Source organism: Camelus ferus, chromosome X, assembly GCF_009834535.1.
Source record: "Camelus ferus isolate YT-003-E chromosome X, BCGSAC_Cfer_1.0, whole genome shotgun sequence".
Taxonomy (NCBI): domain Eukaryota; kingdom Metazoa; phylum Chordata; class Mammalia; order Artiodactyla; family Camelidae; genus Camelus; species Camelus ferus.
In genome coordinates, this window is record NC_045732.1 from 43,460,649 (window position 1) to 43,480,396 (window position 19,748).

Sequence of the window (19,748 nt, forward strand, 5' to 3'; positions counted from 1 at the left end):
ATGGGTGTCTGCGTGGGACTCAGGAGACCCCCAGGGGTGTCATGCGGGCGTGCATGCATGCAGGAGATGTGCAGGTGAGTTTAAAGAGTCTGTGTGACCGAGCGTCTGTGTCGGGAGCTGCACGATACCATGTACGACCAGGTCTGGGACCTGAGATCTTGAAAGTCCCGAGGCTGTTGCTGTGCAGATGTCTGGGCGTGCCCCGTGTGACGCTGCATCTGTGGGCCTGGAGGCTGCCTGTGGGTGTGTGCTTTGGGGCATGTGGGTTGATGGGACCGTGCTTGGGTGTGACTGTTGGTGTGACCACAGATTTGAGGTGGTCTGAGTATACTGAATGTTTGAGGGTTTGCCTCGAGTCCCAGGGACAGGATTGTGATGCTTTGTGTCCTTCCCAGCCCCAAGGTCATCTGTGACAGTGACTGAGTGACTAAGGCAGGCGGTGTGTGTGGTTGGTTGTGAAGGCTCAGTTTGGCTGGAGAGCCCATTACAGGGGGCTGGGGCGGGAGGTGGGGGCGGCTGGGATCCCTCTGAGCAGGCTTGGTGCCGAGCATATGATCCAGGAGGGCAGTCAGCTGGGGAGCAGGGTCCCTGGCAGGCAAGACAGTGCACACCTTGCTTCTTGGTCCCGGCAGGCATGTCCAAGGCTGGTCACTTCTGTCCCCGGCCACTTCCACCCACCTATTTTGGCCCCTGTCCTTCCTTCTTTCCTTGGCTTTGAGTTCAGGAGCCAGGTGTGGGGTTGGAACACCTGCTGGGCCTCTGGCTCCTCTTCTTGCGGAACTCGAACTCATCCACGGTCCACACGGCCCCCTTCTCACTCTCCACACGCACAAAGCACTTGTGCAGGCTCAGGTTGTGGCGGATGGCATTCTGTGGAAGGAGGACCAGCCAGCCGGGCCCGGGGCCGGGGGAGCGGGCAGGCAGTCATCCTCTGAGGTCAGCTGTCCCCACCAGAAATCAATCTCCTGCCCTTTCCCAACAAGCCTCCAAGCCCAGTCCCAGGCCCACCCACTCCTGAACTTGACCCAGCCTCATGGTGGGATTTGAGGCCCTCCCAGCTACTGCCACCTCTGCAGGAGCTCACCTTCCAGGTGGCAGGGTGGTTTCTGAAGAAGGCGAACATGCGTGTAAACCAGTGATAGATCTCATTGAGGGTCCGCTGCTTCTCGGGAGCCTCCAGGATGGCCTGGAGGTTAGGGGGTGTGGGGGTAAGGGGAGCTGCTCTCCCAAAGTCGGGCCGAGAGGGGAAGTGGCCCACCTTGGGCCTTCTGACATGGGTGGAATTGTGGGGATGGGGGAAAAAAGGGAGATGGTGTGGGGTGATGGGTCAGAGACAGGGTTAGAAGTGGGGTGAGGGTGGGGCTGGGATGGGATTGGGTAAAGGATCAGGGCTGAAGTGGGAGTAGGGTCTGGTTCAGGGTTAGGACTGGAGTGAAGTTAAATTTCTGGGATGGAGTTGGAGTTCTCTGTGGGGGTGAGGTTTCAGGGCTTGAGAAGCTTAAGGGCCAGGAGCAGGGGCCAAGTTAAGGATTTAGAAGGGATAAAGGGCCAGGCTCGAGTTACAGGTCAGGGAAGTGCTGGTTAAGGGTCAGACTGGGGATAATGGGGGTAAGTTGAGGGGCGAGGGTTGGGATGACAGGTGGCATTAGGTCAGGAGTCAGAGATGGGCCTAGTTATGTAGCTACTTAATGTGTCAGGGATGTCATTAGGTTCAGGGTCAAGCGTGAGGTTGACTGTTTATGGTCGTTAAGGGTCAGGGCTGGGGTTAGGTGTGGAGTGAGGCTAAGGGTCAGGGAATTTGATCTGTTTGGATTTAGGAATGGAATTACATCAAAGGTCAGGGATTATGGCTGCAATGAGGCTCCAGGTCAGGATGGGGCTAGATAGGGGAACATGTGGCATTGTGGAGGGTTAGGTGTGGGCTTAGGAGGAAGTTCCAGGTGGGCTCTGGTGAAGTTTCTGGGAAGGCATTAGGGAGACTCAGATGAAGGGGTTGAGATGGGGTGAGGATAAGGGTCAAGTGTTAGCAAGGAGGGGGTTAGGGGAGGGGTCTAGTAGACGGATGTGTTGACCTGCTGGGGTCCATCAGGGCTGGGGAAGGAGTCAGGGTAATACTGGGTGGGTTTGGGCAAGGGGCAGAGGTCAGGTTAGTTTGGGGGCTATTTATAGGCCCAGGAGGTGGTCAGGTAGAGGGTTAAGGTGGACATCAGGAAAGGAGTGGGTTTAGGGCCAGAATTTGGCTTGCACTGGCTTGGATGGCAGTTTAGGTATGGGTTTGGGGGCAGGTCTAGGGTGAAGATGGGGGATCACAGCTGAGGTGTGGGTTTGTTCATGGGGGAGCCGGCCTCGGGGTGCTTAGAGGGAGGCAGGCCCTCCACCCCGGCTCTCTCTTCCTTCCCCTCAGCCTGGCACGCTGCTTACCCAACGGATGAGGGTGGCATAGGTGAAAGGGGGCCGCATGTTGTGGAACTTGAAGTAGTCCATGTTGTGGAAGAACTCTGTCAGAAGTGGGGAAGGATCAGGCCCCATCCGAGAACTCCTTGCCCCCTCTCCCACCCTCTGCTCTAGAATGTCTGTCGAGTCTGCATGCCTGAAATCCCACCGTTGACACTGGTTTCCATGATCGCAGCCACTGTTTGCTAAGCCCTTGACATAAATGATATCATTTCCCTTTTGCACCACTCCCACCAAAACGGGGCTTATTCTCCCCAAGGTTTAAAAGAAGTGAAGCAACTTCCACATCAAAGGGATGTAACTGGCTAAGCGGCAGAGCCAGGATGGCACTCAAGGGCCCTGATCCCTGTTAAGCCCGCAGCCTGGACCTTGCGGGTAATAGGGGATTGGTGAACTAAGGCGAGTCACCCTTCTTTTCCTTGGTTGGGGGAGGGGGAGTCCCTGGGAATTACTAAGCTAGCTCCCTTCCTCCTGATGACCAGGAGCAGCTAAAGCCCAGAGTGAGTAAGCCCCAATCCTAGGGGATACAGGGCTGGCGCTAGACATCTGAAACCACAGTGGGGGCTTGCAGGCCATGGGGATCTGGAGAGAAAGCTTTCACAGGCAGATGTGATTTCCTAAAGGCTGGGAGGCAGTGGTGGGGAAAAGCAGTCTTTCATCCAGTGCCAGTCCGGGAGATTGGGGCTCGGGGGCACCGTGTGGGGCATGGGCCATCTTTACCTGGGAATGTGCTGTTTCCATGGCTGCCCCAGAGGTGCCTCCGCACAGCAAACAGGCCGTCAGGGGCCTCCTGGGGGCCGGGCCAGGCTGGGCCAGCAGTGCCCTGGGTGCCAGCGGCTACGATACAGCAGGAGCCCTTCTCAGATGATGCCTGGGGGAGGAGGGAGAGGCTGGTGACTCAGAGGCTTAAACTTTCGACTTTAGGTTTAAATAAGTGTTTCACAAAGCAAGGGCACCCTCTGCTCAATTCCACTCTGATATAGAATCCCATAAAAAAGCACAGGCCGTATCTACTAGAGTGTGGGTGTGAACACGAGTGTGTGTAGCGCACCAACGCCGAGGCCACCAGCTGGGGTTGAATCAGGCTCCTCTGCTACCCAACTGTGACCTTGGGGAAGTCATCTTAAGCCTCCCCGGCCTCAATTTTCCTCACCTGTGAATTGGGGATGATAGTAACACCTACCTCACAGTGGCAGTCATGAGGATTAAATAAGTTAGCATCACCAAAGTGCTCAGAAACAGTGCCTGACATCCAGGGCTGGTTTCTGGGCGTGTGATCTGTGCAGGCATTCAGGGCTCCATGCTTCATTTAATGCTCTGCAGTCATCATTTTGAAATTTAAGCCCCATATTTTCATTTTGCCCTGGGCCCTGTGAGTTATAAAGCCAGTCCTGCCAGCGGCACACGGTCTGCATTCAGTGTTGGGTGATTTGCTGTTGCTTTGCAAACTCAAGATCACACTGTTTTGGGATCTTAAGATCAGAGGGTTTGTAAATGGAAAGGGATGGATTCCAAGTTCTGGGCCTGTTTGGAGCTGGGGATGGGGGCCCAGAGATCCCAGGGCCTGGGTGCAAGGATAGGTTCCCCATGCAGCCTGCAGGGCCCCCCCTCCCCCCCCAGCAGCCTGTGCCACCTATGGGTCTGGGGTGGCTCACCGCAGATGGAGCCTTGGTTGTGGCCATCTTCCCAGCCAGGTGGGCCTGCATAGCACCCAGCTTCTCCTTCTCCAGCACCAGCTGTGAGGACAGGCACAGAGTGAGGCCTCAACCTGGTCTTTCTCCGCCACATCTTTGCCCAGACTGCGGTCTTCCCTGGGAGGGCCCTGCCCCCTTCCTTCTTTCATGCCAGCCCCAGCTCCGCGCACAGGATGGACATAAGGTTCACCCACCACTACCCCACCGTGCACCGCACCCCCTACCCCAAGTCACCTGTTGCTCCAGAGACTGCACCACCTCCCTCTGGAGAAGACACTGAGCCCTGCCCTTCTCATCCAGGAGGTGGTCTGCCTGGCAGTGCCTGGGTAAGGGGAAGAGTTCATGAAGGTGACCAAGGCGAGCCTGGCCTCTGGGCTCAACATTCCAAGTGGGGAGGGCTCAGACCCTCTGAGAGGTAGACCCTTGGAGGCTAAGCCTCGCTTGCCTCTTTCTCCCTCAGTCTCCCTCTCACACCTGTCCTTCCTTCAACATATGCTACTTGGCATCTACTGCATGGCCAGGGTGCTGGTGATGATGTTGGAAGGGTGGTGAGCTGAGAGCAGGCCAGGTCAGTGAGAGCAGGAAAGGCATTCCAGGTGGAGGGGACAGCCTGTGCGAAGGCCTGGTTGTGAAGAGGACAGGATGTATTGAATTGCCACTGATAGTTTGGTAAGATTGGAGAAAGTGTGTGTGTGTGTGTGTGTGTGTGAGAGAGAGAGAGAGAGAGAGAGAGAGAGAGAGAGAGAGAGAGAGAGATAGAGAGAGGGAGAGAGAGAGAGATACGGCTGGGGGGGGGGTAGCAACAGCCATTGAGAGGGGCTGGGAGTTGGAGGAATCAATAAAGTCAGGCCGGTGTGTTGGCATGCTGGGTAGCAGGGCAAAGCAGGTAGGGAGTGTGGATTCCGGAGCCTGGCTGTCACTCAGGAACTGATGATCTTGAATCAAGACACTTAACCTCTTTGGCCTCAGTTTCTTTGTCTGTAAAATGGAGGTAAATAACAGCACACATCTCTATTATGATGCCCTGTTAGACAGATGAGGAAACCAAGGCTCAGAGAAGCTAAGTCACTTGCCCAAGGTCACAGAGTCAGTGAGTGAGAGAGCCAGGATCTGAACCCCCTGAACTAACACCTGCAACCCAGACCTCCTCCCCAAACCGCCCCCCCCCACCCCCGGACTGGAACAGGCCTGGCTCACTCACTTGAGGAAGCCCTCTGGCTCCTCGAAGACCTTCTCGCATCCGGGCCACTTGCAGACACCATTTGCCAGCAGTGAGTAGGCGCCCTGGGGCACAGTCGAAAGGGTGCTGGGGGGACAAAGGATGTCAGGGCAGGGGACGGCAGGGCAAGGGGCCTTCCCAGCCCTGCGCACTGACCTGTCCTTCCTGGGCACACTGGGGCTTGGGAAGGCACAGAGCAGTGCTGGCTCCCTGGACACCCACTCCAGGCTGGTCACGTTGATCCCTGCAGGTGGGGACAGGGCACCTCTGGAGACTGGGGGCCAGGCTCTGGAGCTTGGCCCACAAGGCCTCCCATTTGGAGCTTCTCCTCTTCCTGAGCATTGCAGGTCCAGACTCCCAGGGGACTCTGTGGTCCCTAACATCCAAGGTTTCTGGTGGAGCAGCTCAAAGACTGCCACTCGCAAGTGCTGACATTTCGACTAACTTTGCAAAGATCTGTGGTTCCGTGATTTTGACATTCTGCATCTTCAAGGTTCTGAGCCTGACATTTTTTTTAGAGGTTGGAGTTTCCAAGATGATAAGACCTGACACCTCTGACTTCCCTGGGGGCCGCGATTCAGCAGCCCACACTGCTCACATTCAAGGAGTGGGGGCTCGGGGGTTCTGTGGAGCTGCGGGGTACAGTGTTACCAGGTGGCAGGCCGGGCCGGGCCTTGAGGGAGAAGACCCCAGTAGCAGCAGTGGGTGGCGGGAGGCTGATCATAGCTGGGCTGTCCAGTGGGCGCACCTGCAGCACGGGGGTCCGGGCATGGGCATCCACTGTTGAGAGCTAAGGGGAGGGGACCTGGTTCAGCCTGGTCCCTCCCCAGTTCTCCCACCTGCTCCTTCCTCCCAGCCCATTCCAGGTTGGTACCTGATGCACAAAGTGTGGCCTGTCCTGGAGGAGTGCCTGCAGGTGGGGAGAGGGACCCAGCCGTGTTCCGGAGGGTGCCACCATGACAAGGGGCACTGTGGGCAGCTGGGGAGAGAAGGCAGGCGGGTGACATGTCATTCTCACCCTCACTGTTCTACACGTCTAACTCATAGACTTCTCACCACAACCCTGCTGCTAAATGCTGTGACCATCCCCATTTTACATATGTGGAAACTGAGGCTCAGGGAGATCAGGTGACTTTTTCAAGGCCAATAAGTGGCAAAGCTGGCCTCCACCCTGTCACCTCACCTCCCTTGCCTCTGTCACATGGGGATGGAGACACACATGGATCTGCCCATGGGACCATGATAGGGTCTCCTCTTCTGAGACAGGGATCGGGAGGTCGGGGAGAGCGTTGAATCTCTGAGACCTGTTAAGTGGGGACTTTCTTGGCCCCACGACATCTGCATAAGTCACAGACTTGCCTGGGACCCAGAAAACCACTTCCTGTGCTCCAGCTGGGCCCCCCGCCCAGTGCCACAGTAAAGGTCGGCACCTGTACACCCAGGTACCCCACCCTGCCTGCCCCATCTTGGGCCCTAGGCCTCACCTGCAGCTGCGATGGTGGCATGGGGTTCAAGGAGGAAGAGGAGGCGTGGGCCCCCCCTCTGAGGTCCCGGCCCTGGAAGGTTGTCCCCGGGCCCTTGGCTCCCAGCTGGTCTGGGGCCTTGGGTGCAGCCCTCCAGCTGGGTGAGGCTCCTGGTGATGGGCCGAGCACCAAGGAAGGGGCCAAGGGCTTGGCTGGCCTGGGGTTGGGCATTGGGTCCTTGTCCAAGGGCAGGCTGTGGGGACACAGGGGGAAGGAATTAGACATGCGCTGGGGAGGGGTGGGGTATGTGAAATACTCAACTACTGGAACCACATGGATGCCCACTCTGGTCAGAGCAGGCATTTGTGCATGTCCCCAAGGGACCCCAGCTCTGGTCACGTGTGTACGCACGTGCACACACACATTGGTGTCAGGAACACAGGTGTGCAGATCTGCACAGCCCCAGAGCATGCTGGCGCAGCCCTGGTGAGAATGTGTCCTCCGCAAGGGTGATGGGGGATTCAGGGTGGTTTTCTGGGCCTCCACCAGTGTAGGTGTCAGCACTTGAGTGGTCGTCTTCGAGCCTCAGCCCTCCTGTCCTCCCTGAACCCAGAACAGTCCACACAATCTTCACTGATCCCACTGGGTCTGGTCTGATTTTTTGCTGGGAGAATTATTTTACTCCAGCGACTTGGGCATATCTGGGAGTGGATGGTGGGCATGGGCTCAAAAGATCGCTCTGGCTGCTGTGAGAGGGGCAGACTCTAGGAAGGTGAGGGAAGAAGCAGGGGACTAGTGAGGAGGCTACTGCAATAGTCCAGGCTAGGGACAGTCTAGACCAGGATGGTGGCAGTGGTGAGGGTGAGAAGTGGTTGGATTCTGAATAATGTTTTGAGGGTGGAGTCAGGAGAATTTGCTGGCCGCTTGGATGTGGGGAGTGAGAGAAGGAGGGTCAAGGTGTCTTCTGGGTATTCGCCTGGGCAGCTGGGAGGACAGAGCTGACATTAACTGAGATGGAGGAGATGGGGGTAGGGTTGGGGTGATGGTGTGGATGGACATGAGTTCTGGCATTAGACATGCAAGTGGCAATGCTGGGCAGAAGCTGAGTAGAGGAGTAGAGCTCAGATGGGCCAGGTTTGATCATGTCTGGGCTCCTTCGTTGCACAGAGCTGGCAGGGCAGGTGCCAGAGAGGAGAAGAGATGGGCTCTCTTGAGCCAGGGCCCAAGGGAGCTCCTCAACTCAACCCTCACCAGGGTGTACCCCAATCTCTGCTCTCCAATCCTGTCTCCAAGTCTGCTTTGCTGTTCCACCTGCCTGGAATGCCCACTCCTCCTCCTCTTCTCCTCCCCCAGCCCTATCCAGAAAGCCCTCTAAAATGGTTCCAGAACCTTACACTCCCCGATCGGCAGGGCCTTGGTTTCTGGGAATCCTGTGATTCCCAGTCTGAGAGGAAGCCAGAGCTGGAAGGGACTGTCTAGTCCAACCTCCATTCTACTGAAGGGACACCCAGGTGCAGCATTCTCCAGTCCCATGGTGACTTGAAAGCTCTACTTCTTTCTCCAGAAAGTGTGTGTGTGTGTCTCCTTACCGCACCCCACAACACTGAGTTGGGCACACAGCTGCCGACAGCAGCCTGGGGGTGGTACAAGGAGGGGTTCTGAGGGAGCAGTTGTTCCTTCTTTTCTTTGCTGTCGGCTCATGGGGGCTGTCAGAGCTCTGGTGCTGAGGGAGGTGTGGGTGAGAATCCAGGTATTAAACCCTTAGTCTCTAGGGTTACAGGGTAGGGTAGGGTCTAGGACATTACAGTGTGAGAATCAGGAGCCTGGGTCTAGGGAGGCTCAGAACACGGGCAGGAGAGAATGTCGGTGACCACAAAGAGGTGAGCGAGTGAGTGGATGAAGGCAGGCAGAGATCAGGGTGATGCTTGCACAAGCCAAGGAATGCCAAAGATTGCCAGCAAACCACCCGAAGCTAGGAGAGAGGCTTGAACAGATTCCCCCATTGTAGCCCTACACAGAACCAACTCTGCCAACACCTTGATCTTGGCCTTCTGGCCTCCCAAACTATGAGACAATACCTTACTGTTGTTTAAGCCCCCACAGTTTGTGGTACTTTGTTATGGAAGACCTGAGGAAACTAATACCAATTTTAGTGGATGAGTGGCTGCCACCACTCTGGCCTGGCCCACACGGCTGGTCTGTGGTCACTTCTCAAGCTGCCTGGACCCTTGGCCAGAGCTTATAAGAAATCACCTCCCCAGACACATCTGGAGCAGCCTGACTCAGGGCAGCATAGATACATTCTCAGAAAGGGGCCGTGGATATGGTCTGTCTGGTGGTGGGCGACCTGGAGGGCCAGGCTGGGTAGCCGGCTTCCTGCACTGTCTGTTGGGGCGTCCCTTTCTGACTGTTTCTCAGAAGCTACATGGAGGATGTTTCTGGGACACAGATTGTGTTTTCATATCGGGGTCTGCATCTGGGCCCTGTTATCACAGCCCCCGACTTCCCCAGATATTTCCGCCATTGACGTCATGGCGGCCGGATGCGCTGGGCTTCATCGGTACCAAGGAGGAAGAGAAGGGGGCAGATACCCCACCCCACAGGTTTCGTTCCGAGAATTGGCCGTCCCATCCTGCAGCCAGCTTGGCCCAGGTGGGGTGATGTGGGTGCTGGCGGATGTGGTGAATGACGTCCATCTGGCCGCCATGACAAGCCCTGGGCCCTGGGTCTAACTTGGCCCTTCTGGGGCCATGGAGAGGCTCAAGGTTTGATGTTTGGGGAGCGCCATGCAGATCTCACAGAGATTGGGCCCCTCAGAGTCTCCAAACGATACTATGCCGAGAACCTGAGAATCGTTGAACATCATTTCTTAGATTCAAAGGACCTCAGAACCTCAAACCCAAAGACTCTGTGGGATCCACAGGTCTGACGTCTCAGTATGGGAAGGCCAATGTCCCTGGTGTCCAAACTTGCCGAAACTTCCCAAAGGAGAGGAAGCTCACGACTTCAGAGTGCCTCCCGCTCACCAGGTCTGGAATTGCAGGAAGCCTCCCCTCAGCTTCCCTCTTAAGTTCTGTGGCGCCAGGAGGGTCTTCTAGAACCAGCCCCTCTGTTCCCCTAGCCCGGGGCCAGCTTCTGACACTAACTTGCTATAACTCTCCTCAGGCTCATATGTAAATTGGGACAAAAATAGTACCCATCTCCCCAAGATCATGTACATGAAATGCTTAAATTGTCCGTGATTGGTAGATGGACCCCTGCTGGACCTCAGTCTCCCTGTTCATTTGGGGACAGCGCTCCCAGACTCCAGTCACTCTGCCAGAGATGGAAAGGGAAGGAAGGGGACACTGAGGCCGATGGACCTTTGACTCATGCCTCATGGCAGGAGCAGGCAGAGCCCTGACCTTTGCCAGTACAGAGCCCACCACCAGGCTCTCTGCAGGGGCCCCCGGACAGAGGTTCCCAGGGACCAGTGCCAACTCTGGGGACATGGCTGATCTCTGTCCACAGCCAGACTCACAGAAAGACTGACTTCTGTCCCTCCAATATCACCACCCTCTGGCCACGAGGCCTCCTAACCCATGGGGCCCTGGGATCCCACCCAGCCTCGCTCTTGTGAGACTGGACCCACACTGTGACCATGAGGGTCCAACCTGGAAGAAGGCAGAAGGGGGAACAGCAGCATTTGGGAGGGGGGGAAGCCCAGGGCCTCCTGCCCGCCTCATAGGTGCCAAGGGGTAAACTGAGACCCACAGCAGAGGAGAGAGCCAGAGCCAGGGCCCCACAGAGAGTCCTGAGATCTGAGCGTGAGTCTCAAGTCTGCCACTGCATCTCTGTGAGGCTTTCGGAGAGGGCCTCCCGCCCATCTCCTGGCCTCAATTTGCTCCTCTGTACGCTGGGAAGGGGAGAGATATGGAGCAGGTGAAGGCCAAGGCCCTTCTGTTGTGTGTCCAGGTGAGGTGTTAGGTGTCAGCAGGGCTCTGATTTGACCACTGCCTCTCTATCCAGGGGACTGGCTGAGAGACAGAAGTAGAGCTAGACAGACATTGGGAAACAGAGAGACACAGAGAACAAGAGATACAGAGAGAGATGGGAGGGACACGAGGTGGGACAGAGATAGACAGAGAAAGACAAAGAGAATGACAGAGACAGAGATGTGGAGAGGAGAGACAGCGAGGAGTGGGAAGGGGCCCATAGGAACAGAAAGTCCTAGAAGGACGCACAAAGAGGGAGACAGAAGTGAGAGAAACAAAAAACAAGAGAGATAGAAACAATACAGGGATATGGGGAGAGAGACAGAGAGACGGGGAGGTGGAGGGGGACAGAAAGAGAGAGAGGGATGGAGAGAAAGATGCTCCAAATAAGAACAGTTGTTGGAGGAGCTGATGCTGCCTGAAATAGTGAAGACTAACAGAGGGCAAGACGCCAGGACCCCTGGCTGTGTCCTGCATAGTATTGAAAAGTGACAATCAGCAAAGCACTGTGGCCCCAGTACCAGAACAGACACTGAGGAACAGAACGGAATAGAAAAACTCAGATACAGACCAACATCCAGAGGGAATCGAGTTTGTGATGAGCGTGGCATTGCAAACTGGGAGATGCTGGAGGAGAGCTTGTTTAACAAATGTTTCTGGGATAATTAAGAGGAAAATTAAGTTCATGACTAATATAGTCCATTTCCCCAACCCCCTCCCTGCCCAGTTTCACCATCATCACCTGCCCTAAAATAAATTCGAGACCCATTAAAGAGATAAATAATAATATCTAATATTGATCTTGGGTTTATTATATGCCAGGCCCTATGCTAAGCATTTAACAAGGTTGATAGATTTAATTCTCACAACCACCCTTTGAAGTTGGTACTATTATAACCATCACAGTACATATGAGGAAATGGAGGTACAGAGAGGTTAAATGCCTGGCTAAAAATCACACAGATTGCTTGGGGTGAGGCTGGGTTTGTCCCAGACAGTCTGGCTCCAGTACCCACACTCTTAACCTCTACAGTAATGGAAAAAATGAAGCCATAAAAGAGAAAAGAAGCCAACAGAGGTGAACATTTATCTCATTTTCAAGTGGGAAAGGACTTTCTAAGCACAAAACCAGAGACAGTAACCACAGAAGAAAAGATTAACCTCTTTGACAATATAAAAACACCATAAGCATCGCAAAACAGCATAAACAAAGAGAAAAACAACTTCAGCAAATGATGACTTGAGAGAAAATATTTGCTATCTATGTATGGCTGATGGAAGGCTAATATCCTTTTATATAAAGTGTTGTGACAAATCAATCAATAAAAAAAGATGAACACCCAATTAGGACTGAAGACATGACCAGACAACTAAAATAATAAAAAAAAAAAAGCACAAATGGTCAATAAACAGTGTAAATAATCAAAGGATGCAAATTTCAACAACATGGTAGTATTTTTTCTTACCTGCTATGTTGAGAAAGGATTAAAAAATGATAATACCCACCCACAGTTAGCCTGAGTAGAGGGAGCATAAAACAGGACAACCTTTTGGAAGAACAATTTGCAGAGAGCGTCAGAAACCTTAAAAATGCACAAATTCTGTGCCCTAGCCACTGGATTTGCAGGAATCCGGGGAACTAATCAGGGATGATTATGGGGAAAAACTAGAAACAACCTGAATGTCCAAAAATCAGCACTTGGTCAAACCAGTCATGTGAGGACAGTCTGGACAGTTATGGAAGATCATATGTTGAAACATTTTTCAGTGATCTACGAAACTGCTCCTATTCACTGAATACAGCAGAAACAAAACCAACAGATCGCTAGATAGCATGATTCTAATTTGGTTAAAAAAGACTAACAGTTAACACTCAGTGAGCACTTTCTAAGCCTGCAGAGATGGGGTTACCTCAGCCCTGAATGGTCTGCTCTGTTCCTGGACATGGATCCTGGCCGCCCCCACCCCACCAAGGTCCTGAGGGGAGGACCCACAGCTTAACTAACCATGGTTGACAATGGCGTGAGGTGTCCCCTCAGGAGGGTCTCCTCTCATGTGGTACAAGCACAAGTTCAGTTAAGGGTTCAGCCTGACTAGACAGCCCACAATCCTCCTTTGATGGGGGTAAACAGAACTGATGTTCATTCTTGTAAGATGTAAGTGTCCTCCTCGTCATTACTCAACACACTATTATTAAGCGCCAACTGTACAAAGCTCTGTGCTGGATGCTGGGGGGTGGGCGAGGGGAAGGCAGGCAGGGGGAAGGTAAGACGAGTGAGCAGGAGAGGCAGTGGGAGAGACGGAGGAAAGGAGACAGATGGAGTGCGGTCAAGATGGAGGAGACAGCGGCAGGGAAGACAGTCAGAGCCAGAGAAAGATAGAGAGATGGAGAATCTGTGTGCCAGGGAAACAGAGAAAGAGAGGGGCAGAGAAACATGAAAAGAGTGAGACAGAGAGGGATGGGAGGTCTCGAGAGAGACCAGAGCCCAAGAGATGTGAGAGACATAGCTGAAATTTCCACTTACACCTGGACAGTGTTTCAAGTCGTTCAAAGCTCTGCGATTCACAAAGACTGGCAGTTGATATATTTTAAAAATCCTACCCATCCACACATGGATCCATTTGTTTATCTTTGCCTCTGCCCAAGCGTTAATGAAGTACTTTACCCATCCGTCCTCTGGCCTTTGCTATTACTATTAGTATTGTAAAAAATACCTTACCTGACCAGGACCACGGTCGCTGCGTGCGTCTCTTGACTGTTCCGGAGGGCCCCTGACCCCCCAGTGCCTACCTCACTGTCGTCTCTTCTGCTGGACCCATTATCTGGTAGGGGAGAGCGGGGACACTCACCTCGGCGAAGTGGACTGACAGAAAAGGATCAGCCCGGCTTGTGGGAAACTGTCACATATCAAAAACAACTTTGCTTTTATACTGAGAAGAAAAACCACGGTGTGGAAGCCACAGACCTCTCTCTTCTAATAATCCAATTTTTTTTTTCGATGAGTGTGTACGCTGATAATCACGGGGTGGGGGGGGTTCTCATCGTTTTTGCTCTCTCGCTCTCTCTCTCTCGCTCTGTTTCTCCTCTTCTTGATTATGAGACTTAAACGGAAATTTTGAAATTTTGGGTTTTTTCTTTGCCCTTTACGAGTCATCTGAAAATATGATTTCTTCCCCTCACTACAGAGGTGAGAGGTATCAATGAGATAACAGGGCTCGTGAGAAACCACAGTTTTTTAAACAAAAGTGTGTAGAGTTAGAAAAAAAAGAGAAAAAGAACTCAAATAAATCACAGGGGCAACCCAGGCAGGCAGAAACACCAGTCTGTGAGTGAGAGGATATTTGAAGGTCCCTAGGGAAAGGAAGAGAGGAACTGAGATGCTATGTGTGGATGGGAAATGCCAGGAAAAGAAACGGTATAGGGCTGGGTTTCCAGAGGCCTTGCTCTGCTCTGGACCTCAGTTTCCCCTCAAGTGGAATCAGTATGGTTGTCATGCTCTCACTGCCCAGAGATCAGGAGCTTGCAACTCATCTTCCCAAGGAAGGGGCATGGAAGTTACTCCACGAAGAAAAAAGCAGAGAGTCCCTCCCTACCCTCCACAATTCACAGAATCCAAGAGTCTGAGAATCACTGGCTCCCAGAACCCACTGCGCATCCCTGAGTGAGGAAAGAGAGAAAAGTCTTGCCTCATCACATCTTAGGGCCTGAGATCTCTGACCTAGACGCTCATCTATAGGGAAGGTCCCAACCAGACCCCAGTATTAATGCCTCCATCCTCACAAAGCCCAGAGGCCCATTTGGATCCCAACCCTCTCATGGTAAGGGACACCGTGGCCTGATGCTTCTGAGGCCCTCAGCCTCTGCGATTTTCTGCTTCAAAAAAATCCCAGTTCCGAAGGATTTAGGAGTCCAAGTGTCTGCCATAGTCCCCGGAGCTGACATTTATCTCGAATTTTCCATGTGCTAGACACAGCACTGAACACTGCTCACAGTCGATTGTGTTCGGTCCTCATCACACCCCTTGGAGGTCCATCTCGTCATCATGGCCGTCATACAGATGAGGAAAACGGAGGCACGAAGTAGTCGGGCAACTTGCCCAAGATCACAGAGCTGGCGGATAGGGCCTTACATTCCACAGGTGCTGGGCTTTGAAACCCTTGGGTTTCCTTGAGCTCAATGGTCTCAGGTTTTAAATTCTCAGATGCAATAGGAGCTTCTGTGATTTGGAGAGTCTTCTGGGGACTTGAAGCTTTAAGGTTGTCCAAGAACTGGAGGCTGCGTTTCCGCACCTCAGCGGGCACCCCCTGCAACCAACCAACACGGGAGACCAGCCCCCAGGGGCTTCTCCTGGTAGGCCATGGCTGATACTTCCAGCCCTTGGCTCTCCAGGACCCCGCGTGGCCCAGGGTTCCGTCATCCAACGTCCACTCCAACCCCTCTGCAAGACTGGCTTCAGGCCTGGGAAAGAGAAATTGGAAACAGCTTTTGGCTCACATGGTATAAACCTAGTGGTCAAGACCCACCCCTTTGCCCCTTTGCCCCTTTGCCCCTTTGCCCCTTTGCCTCTTTTCCTCCCCGCCAACCTCCCAAATCCTTGAAAGAAAGAGAACTTCTATGCTCAACTCAGACTCACCTTTCTGGAAAAGCCCAGAGGGGGCCTGGTGGCCTGGCTTTGTGAAGACAAGAAAAAAAAAAAAAAAAAAAAGGTGAATAGAAAAAAAAAGACCTAAAAAAAAAAATCAGCCAACAACAACAATAAAAAAAAAAAAAAAACCAACCCTCCCTACCATTAGTTCAAAACAAAACTTTCACTGCTTGAGGCTTCGGAGTTGGTGGGACATGTCTGAGACCAAAAGATGACCTGTGTGTGCCGGGCATCCAGGGAGGCACCAAGGTGGGTGAGATCTCACACTGGAGGCCTGCAGGGACCCTGTGTATAGCAGGGGCTTAACAGATGTGGCCTGTCATTGGGAGCCAGAGAGGGCGTGAGAAGCATGCTTATCAGGAAGGAGTCCTGGGGAGCGGAATTTAGGGGTATCCCTGAGGTTGATTAATGACCCCTTGCTCCCTGTGGACTTGCGTCTGAATGTTCCCTACCCATTTCCTGTGACTATAAACCAGGCCAGTTCTAGAAGCCAAGGCCCCATTCCCTACTCCAGGACCTGCTCCCTCCTGAGAGCAGGGGCTGGTTTTCTCTTTCAGGGTCAGAGGTGTGGGCTACATCCTCCCCAAACCGTCTCTCCCTTACTGTCACTCGCTCCATGAGAGGACTGGCCAGAGAAGAGGAGGAAAGCTGAATGAGGGTGGTGGCCCACAGAGTCCCAGAAGGCCACTAGAGAGGGGCCTGGGGTGTGAGAGAAGTGATGCTGATGATGCTTAGAGTCAGGACCTTTGCAAAGTGAGGGCTGAGGCATTGGGTGGGCAGAGAGGGACCAGAGGTCACCACCTTCTCTTTGCACTGGACTATATCCTCTCATGTGGGAGGCTTCTGGGGGAAAGTGGGCAGGATTAAACAGAGAGGTTGGTGAAAGTCCCCAGAGAAGGGGGCCTTTGACAAAGACTTGAAGGAGGTGAGGGAGGGAAGCGTAATTCTTCTGAGTAATTCTGAGGAAACAGGCAGTGCAAAGGTCCTGAGGTAGGAGTGAGCCTGATTTGCTCAAGATCTATGAAGGAGGTTGGTGTGCTTAGAATGGTGTGAGCAAAAGGAAGATGGGTAGGAACTAAGGTCAGAGAGGAGGCTGGGAGGTGTTAAAAACCATGCAGGACCTTGTAGCTCATGGTAAGGACTTTGGATTTACTCTGAGTGAGTAGGAGGTCACGGGAGGGTTGTGAGCAAAGGAGAGACGTGAACCGTTTTAGGATTTCACAGGATCCCTCTGATTGCTGGAGTGAGGATGGAAGCAGGGGACCACTGAAAGGGAGGCTACAGCAATAGTCCAGGTGACTGATGAAGGTGCTGGCAGTGGATGGGGTGAGGAGATGGTATATTTGGGAAATAAATGGAGAGCTGACAGGATTTGTTGAAGGATGAGAGTCTTGGGGCCAGACCAGGACAGGATCTGCGGGCAGGAAGGAGTCCCTGTACTACTTAACAGCTTGAACTTGTAGGTGAGAACAAATAAAGTTCTATCTTGTTTAAGCCCACATTATTTTGTGGGCTTTTTCCCCTGTTACTTGCAACTAAACGTATTGGTTCCTGACCCACGACCCCATCCTGGACACTGAGACCTAAGGAGGGGAGCCTGCTGGAGAAACTGCCTCCCTCCTACGGATGCTGTGAGTTAGAACCTTGCATACAGTAGGTGTTCAGAAAATCCTCCCAGGATGGAGGGGGGAATGAATGAATGGCCATGTTAAGCGGACACAAGCTACAATTCCATTCCCACAGGAGGCAGGATCTCAAAGTGAGAATGGAAAAGGAGTAAAAGGAGTTCACTAGATGAGGAAGCAGAAGCAGCACTCTTGGGAGAGGGAGTAGTAAGAGCAGAGGCTGGGGACAGAAAGAAGGGAGGTGAGGCCACTGTGGGGTGTAGAGTTTGAGTCACGCAAGAAAGATAGGGCTTTGATTTGGGTTTACGTTAGTCAATGTCTGCCAACATGCCCAACCTGCCGCATACAGTCGTGCTCCGTGTTTTGCTGAGCTGGAGTTAGAAAAAGCTAATCTTCCATAAAATCTCCATTTCTCATTTGGCCATTCATTCAACAATGGTGCCAAGTCTTGAAGAACTCTGAGGATGAAAATCAGGGGCATTCTTGGCACTGGTACCACTCAAGCAAAGGCTCAGAAGTGGGCAGTACTGTGACAGAACAGTCCGTACTGCTTTCTTAGATCTGAAACTAGGATGCAGTCTAGGTCTTCAGGGGCCCTGGCATTCACAGCCCTGGGGTAATGGGGAGTCACGGAGGGTTAAGGAGAAGGTAAATCAATCCACGAGAGGAATACTCTTCCTAAGGGCTGCCTGCATTCTACGGTTCTGCGGCCCTACCAAACTGCAGCCCAGAAGGCCTACGCACCCTCTTCTCTGGCCTACTTATTGGCTGCTCATCCCCTCTTTCACACCACCCACAACACCCTGGTTGGCTCTGCTCTTCGCCGTCCCGCCTCCATGTACTTCCGTCCCGCTACATTTTGTGGCTTCGGCATTGGTTCATCCCGTTCTAGCACTGCCCTTTGAAGGCTCAACTGCCTTCACTCTGGCTCGCCCATTGGCTATCCACCATCTCTCTTCCTCGCTCCCGCCTACATCGCCCACCCCATTGGCTCTTCCCCTCCAGTCCCGCCTCCGAAGCCTCGCACACACCACCTCTGGGTCATCTTCTAGTTTCCGTATTGGTTAGCCCCACCACGGCCCGCCCCTTGAAGGTGCAGTGCACACTGAAAAGACTCCTCGTTGGTTTGCCACAGCTATTATCGTCATCCCTACGCCACCGGTGCGCGGCTCCCCATTGGCTGTTCGCTATCTCTATCTTCCATCCCACTACCTACGCAACCTACAGATTTCCGACTTTTCTGGCCTCTCCGTTCGCTACCTGCTGCCCCTATCGCCTGTAGCCATTCCATTTTCCCCGCCGCCCACACGTCGCTCCCTATCCCGCTTCCCCAATTAGCTATCCTGCGCCTGCTCTCTTCATCCCGGACCCCGCACCACCCCCACTTCAGGCCCCCCCATTGATTCCCCGATCATCCCGCCTCCTACACCGCCCACTCTCTGGCATCCCTATTGGCTGCGTGCTTCCCCTGCACTTGGTTCACCACCTACGTCACGCGTGCGCGGCTCCTCATTGGCTCTCCACTATACCTGTCTTCGTCTCGCCGCCTACGCCCCCCGTGAGTCGTACCCACCCCGCGCTGGCCTTCCTATTGGCTGCAAGCCCCTTCGGGCCCTGCCCCCACCGGTCCCGCCGCCGGTGCCGTCGGTGCCGCCGCCGCCGCCGCCGATATGGCGCGCACGGCCCCTGTGGAGCCCCCGCTGCGGCATCCTGCGCCCCCCTCGCCGGCCGCGGGTGAGCCCCGCACCTCAGTCGAGGCAGCGGTGGCCCCGCGGAGGGTGCTGTTCGCCGACGAGGCCCTGGGGCTGCCGCTGGCGCAGCTGCGCCGCTACCGGCCGTGGGGCGGGCCTGGGGTGGGCAAGATGGCGGCGGCGGCCGGGCAAGATGGCGACGGCGGCGGGGCTGACGAGGACGACGATGGCGAGGATGGGGATGAAGGAGAGGAGGAAGAGGAGACTTGCCCTGAGCCCTCGCCGCTGTGCCCCGTCCCCGCTGGCGGGGGGTTTTACCTGATGCCCACATTTTCGCTGCCGCCCGCGCTGGGCCGTTTGGAGCGCTTGGGGCGCGTCATGGTGGAGCTGGAGGCGCTGCTGCCGCCTCCCGGAGCGGTCCCTGGGGGTGCCGGGGTGTGGGTGCCTGGGGGACGCCCGCCGGTGGTGCGCGGGTTGGTCCGCGTGCTGAACCGTTCCTTCGAGAAGGCGGTGCACGTGCGGGCCTCACACGACGGCTGGGCTTCCTTCTGCGACCACCCAGCGCGCTACGTCCCGCGCAGCCCGCCGGGGGCAGGAGCGGGAGTACCAGGAGCAGGAGATCCCATCCTGGATCTGGGCCTTGACCTGGGCCCCAGCCAGGCGTCCGCCTCCTCGCCCGATGACGGCGGCCGCACCGACCGCTTTGCCTTCCAGCTGCCCTTTGCTGAGGGCGCGGGCGATGGGGCGCGCCTGGACTTCGTGGTGCGCTATGAGACCCCCGAGGGCACTTTCTGGGCCAACAACCACGGCCGCAACTACACAGTCCTGCTCCGGATCGCACCCGCTCCCACACCCACTGATGCCGAAGGGCTGCCCCAGCAGCAGCAGCAGCAGCTGGAGCCACAGCCCGAGTGCCAGGGTCCTGTGGAGGCTGAGGCCAGGCAGCTGAAGAGCTGCATGAAGCCGGTGAGGCGCAGGTAAT

At 54.5% G+C, this 19,748-nt stretch overlaps 2 protein-coding genes across 8 annotated transcripts in view; one reads left to right on the forward strand and one right to left on the reverse strand.

Annotated features, from left to right (window-relative positions):
* On the reverse strand, window positions 1-18,706 carry FOXP3 (forkhead box P3). Of its 6 annotated transcripts, XM_032474829.1 has the most exons (14): window positions 18,605-18,706; window positions 15,439-15,475; window positions 13,655-15,263; window positions 6,852-7,083; window positions 6,242-6,346; window positions 6,019-6,157; window positions 5,524-5,611; window positions 5,350-5,454; window positions 4,383-4,470; window positions 4,110-4,190; window positions 3,175-3,325; window positions 2,422-2,498; window positions 1,085-1,186; window positions 1-870 (listed from the first exon to the last, which is right to left on the reverse strand). In XM_032474829.1, exons 4-14 carry the CDS (start codon window positions 7,059-7,061, stop codon window positions 721-723), a joined length of 1,296 nt encoding a protein of 431 aa, XP_032330720.1. In that variant the 5' UTR covers window positions 7,062-7,083; window positions 13,655-15,263; window positions 15,439-15,475; window positions 18,605-18,706; the 3' UTR covers window positions 1-720. The 6 variants fall into 6 exon arrangements, with proteins under 6 accessions (XP_032330720.1, XP_032330719.1, XP_032330717.1 ...); XM_032474828.1 differs by having other exon boundaries at window positions 5,350-5,611; XM_032474826.1 differs by having other exon boundaries at window positions 5,350-5,611; window positions 13,525-15,263.
* The window catches only part of PPP1R3F (protein phosphatase 1 regulatory subunit 3F), a 15,289-nt gene continuing 13,838 nt past the window's right edge, over window positions 18,298-19,748 (forward strand). Inside the window, exon 1 of one of the 2 annotated variants that reach the window (XM_032474804.1) lies at window positions 18,298-19,743. In XM_032474804.1, the coding sequence (XP_032330695.1) occupies window positions 18,746-19,743 (998 nt within the window). In that variant the 5' untranslated portion in view covers window positions 18,298-18,745. The remainder of the gene's footprint in view (window positions 19,744-19,748) is intronic. The other variant, XM_006195967.3, reaches the window with a different exon arrangement.

What these genes read in the sequence shown, in the direction of transcription:
- FOXP3 (XM_032474823.1), bottom strand. Translation starts at nt 7,301, where the DNA reads ATGCTCTGGGGCTGTGCAGATCTGCACACCTGTGTTCCTGACACCAAT. An exon ending in CAACCAAGGCTCCATCTGCG is followed by an intron (nt 3,326 to 4,109) that starts GTGAGCCACCCC and finishes CTCCTCCCCCAG; the next exon opens with GCATCATCTGAGAAGGGCTC. An exon ending in ATGCCACCCTCATCCGTTGG is followed by an intron (nt 1,187 to 2,421) that starts GTAAGCAGCGTG and finishes CCTAACCTCCAG; the next exon opens with GCCATCCTGGAGGCTCCCGA.